This window comes from Amphibalanus amphitrite, unplaced genomic scaffold (genome assembly GCF_019059575.1).
Source record: "Amphibalanus amphitrite isolate SeventyFive unplaced genomic scaffold, NRLGWU_Aamphi_draft 001369F_arrow, whole genome shotgun sequence".
Lineage (NCBI taxonomy): Eukaryota > Metazoa > Arthropoda > Thecostraca > Balanomorpha > Balanidae > Amphibalanus > Amphibalanus amphitrite.
Window position 1 is genome coordinate 7,870 of NW_024882862.1, and position 2,901 is coordinate 10,770.

The following is a 2,901-nucleotide window of genomic DNA, read 5'->3' on the forward strand; positions in this document are numbered from 1 at the left end:
TTTGACACCTTGTGTAAAAATTTGAACTTCGTAGCTACCATAGGTCGGCCGGAAATGACGTCAGAGTGACGTCATGTTCGTCCGATTTCGACGCAAAACATTGAACCACGGCAATCGCTCCCAAGAGCTCAGTTTTTAAGCTAGATCCAATTTCTTTGCATGAAAGAACTCAGAATTGACCGCGCTATCAAACTGCTATCTCGAATTTTCAAAATTTTGAAAATTTCGAAAATTTGATATAATAATATTCAAAATTTGTATTTTTATATTTTTTTTCAAAAAGTTTTTGACTTTTCGAAAAAAACCGGAATATATGTGACAGAACGCATGATTATGACTAACTCTAGCAAGTTTTAGCTAAATGTCTTCAAAAATGGCCAAGTTATACGCCTTATTGCAAAAAATTCACAATTATTGATTTTTCAAATCAATTTTTCAGTACGTATTTGACATCGTACACCAATATAAATGGCACCATCGTGTTCCTGAGCTCAAACTGCATCCAATAGACACCTTTTTTGTTGAAAAATTTTAACTTCAAAATTTGACCTTTTTTGACCTGAAAGTGACCTGACCTAAGCTAAATTCGACTCAAATGACCTCGAATGACGCAGACGACATCAAATTCGAAATCTATGGCCTAAATGGACCATAAAACATGTGTCACGTGACCGACGCATGATAAAATATTTTCGTGACCTGTGATGACCTGACCTTGACCTGAAAATCAAAGTAAAAGCTTGGTACCCTCAGGGTATCTAGAACATCTGTTTAAGAGTGTGTGTACCAAAAATGAGCCTGATCTGACTTGTAAGACGGCGGCCAGAGCCCAAAATGTGAACAAGCCAAAATGCTAATAATTTTTACTTTGACCTGACCTGTGACGTCATCGGTGACCTCGAGGTCAATGAAATTAGTTTTCGTTCGACAGTTTTTCCGGGGCTATCAGACGCCGTTTGAATTTTGACGATCGGCCCAGTAGTTTCGGAGTTAGGAGGGGGGGCTATGAATAGCCCCCCCCCCCCAGTAGGGCGTGTTATACACATACCCCAGTGGGGCGCGGGTTAAGGTCCTAGGTCAACCGGTGACCTCTGAGGTCAGGTCAAGTGGCCTAAGGTACGGTTCCGTTTTTGGTGAATAACTTCGCAAACAACGGCCGCAGAGCCACGATTTTGGCAGCATCGTGTTCGCATCGCTCAGGCGCGTCGAATGATATACTTTTTGTTTAGATGCGGTCAACTTAGGGTGTTGACCTCGGGTCACGGACAGGTCAGCGCCCCAGGTCACGAAGTTGGTCGAAGGAGGTCATGTCGCATATCATTCGATTCGGCAGGTCTTCCTTATATATAGGGTGCGGCAAAAGTATTGATACCTTCCGTCTTTTTGTAATAACTCAATGCATTTCCAACATGCCCCCGAATATGACATTTCTGAGCGCGCCCTTGCGTACCCGCATCCTTCCCCGAGGCGGGGATTAGCTGAACAGCTGACCTTGACCCAGAGGGTCGCCGGCTGGAGTCATTATCCACCCGGTGGCCGCTGCAGTAGCCACGGCCGAACCATGAAGGTCGAACAATACAGTTTGGAGGCTCGCAGCCGCGCCATTGGCATGCTCCAAGCCGGCAAGACGCAGAGGGACGTTGCCTCACACTTTGGGGTCCCAGTCCTCACCATCAAACGCTGGTGGAAGAAGTTTAAGGAGGCAGGGAGCGTCGCAGATAGACCGCGGTCAGGGCGCCCTTCCAGCATCTCGACCGTCGCCAAGATCGTGATGAAGAAAGCGGCTGGAAAATCTGGCCACTCGGCGAGGAAGCTGTCCAAACAGCTCACTCGGAAGAAATATCCGGTGTCCGAGAGGACTGTCCGCCGGTACTGGAGGAACACCCTTGGACTGAAGGCCTACAAGATCCGCGTAAGGCCAAAATTAACGGAAAAACAGCGAGCACAGAGGCTTCAGTTTTGAAAGGAACGCAAGAACTGGACTGTGGAAGAGTGGAAACGGGTACTCTTCAGCGACGAGTCTCCCTTTCAACTCTTCCACCACCCAAACCGCCAGAACGAGCGAGTGTGGGCTGAGAACCCGGCTGAAGTCCCGAAGGCGTTCAGCGTCAAATTCCCGCCGAAACTGATGGTGTGGGGCATGATGTCCTACGAGGGATTGAGCCAGCTGCACGTGATCCCGCAGAAGACGTCGGTCAATGCCGAGTACTACGTGGAGCACATCCTCGAGGAAGTCTGCCTCCCTGCCATCAACAGGACGGCCACGACGGGCTCCGTCCTCACGCGCCGCATGGTCGAGCGCAGGTCGGACAGCATTTTCATGCAGGATGGCGCTCCAGCTCATCGGTCTGCCAGAGCGCAGAAGTGGTGCCGGGAGCACCTCCCCAACTTCTGGGCTAAGGACACGTGGCCAGGGAACAGCCCTGACCTGAATCCAATTGAAGAGCTCTGGGGGATAATGCAGCAGGAGCTGGACAAGAAAAAACCTCCCAGCAACCTTGGACAGCTCGAGAAGGCGCTCAAGAGGACGTGGGCGAGCATCAGCCCACAGACTCTGAAGAACCTGGTGGCCAGCATGCCCGCACGTGTCTCACTCTGTGTCCAGCTTCGTGGAGAATACATTGACCGCTGAAATGAAACTGTTGTTTTAATTTTACGGGAGGGAGGGAATGAATGGTAAGGTATCAAAACTTTTGCCGCACCCTGTACTAGTCCATCCGTGGCTTTCCCGACTCGCTAGCTCAATTTGATCGTGACGTCACGCAAAATCAACATTGCAAAAGTAACGCATCGCACCTTGCAAGGAGTGCTGATTCTATGTGCTTGAGATAGTTGGAGATAGAGGTCTGCACCGGCCGGCTGCAGCCGCGGCTGGCTGCAGCCCCACGGCTGTGGGCCGGG

The 2,901-nt window shown here is 49.9% G+C and overlaps 1 protein-coding gene across 1 annotated transcript; it reads left to right on the forward strand.

The window, feature by feature from the left end:
* Positions 1-1,561: 1,561 nt before the first annotated feature.
* Positions 1,562-2,632, forward strand: LOC122372526. The gene is made up of 2 exons (XM_043349772.1): positions 1,562-1,912; positions 2,057-2,632. Exons 1-2 carry the CDS (start codon positions 1,562-1,564, stop codon positions 2,630-2,632), a joined length of 927 nt encoding a protein of 308 aa, XP_043205707.1.
* The last annotated feature ends 269 nt before the right edge of the window (positions 2,633-2,901 follow it).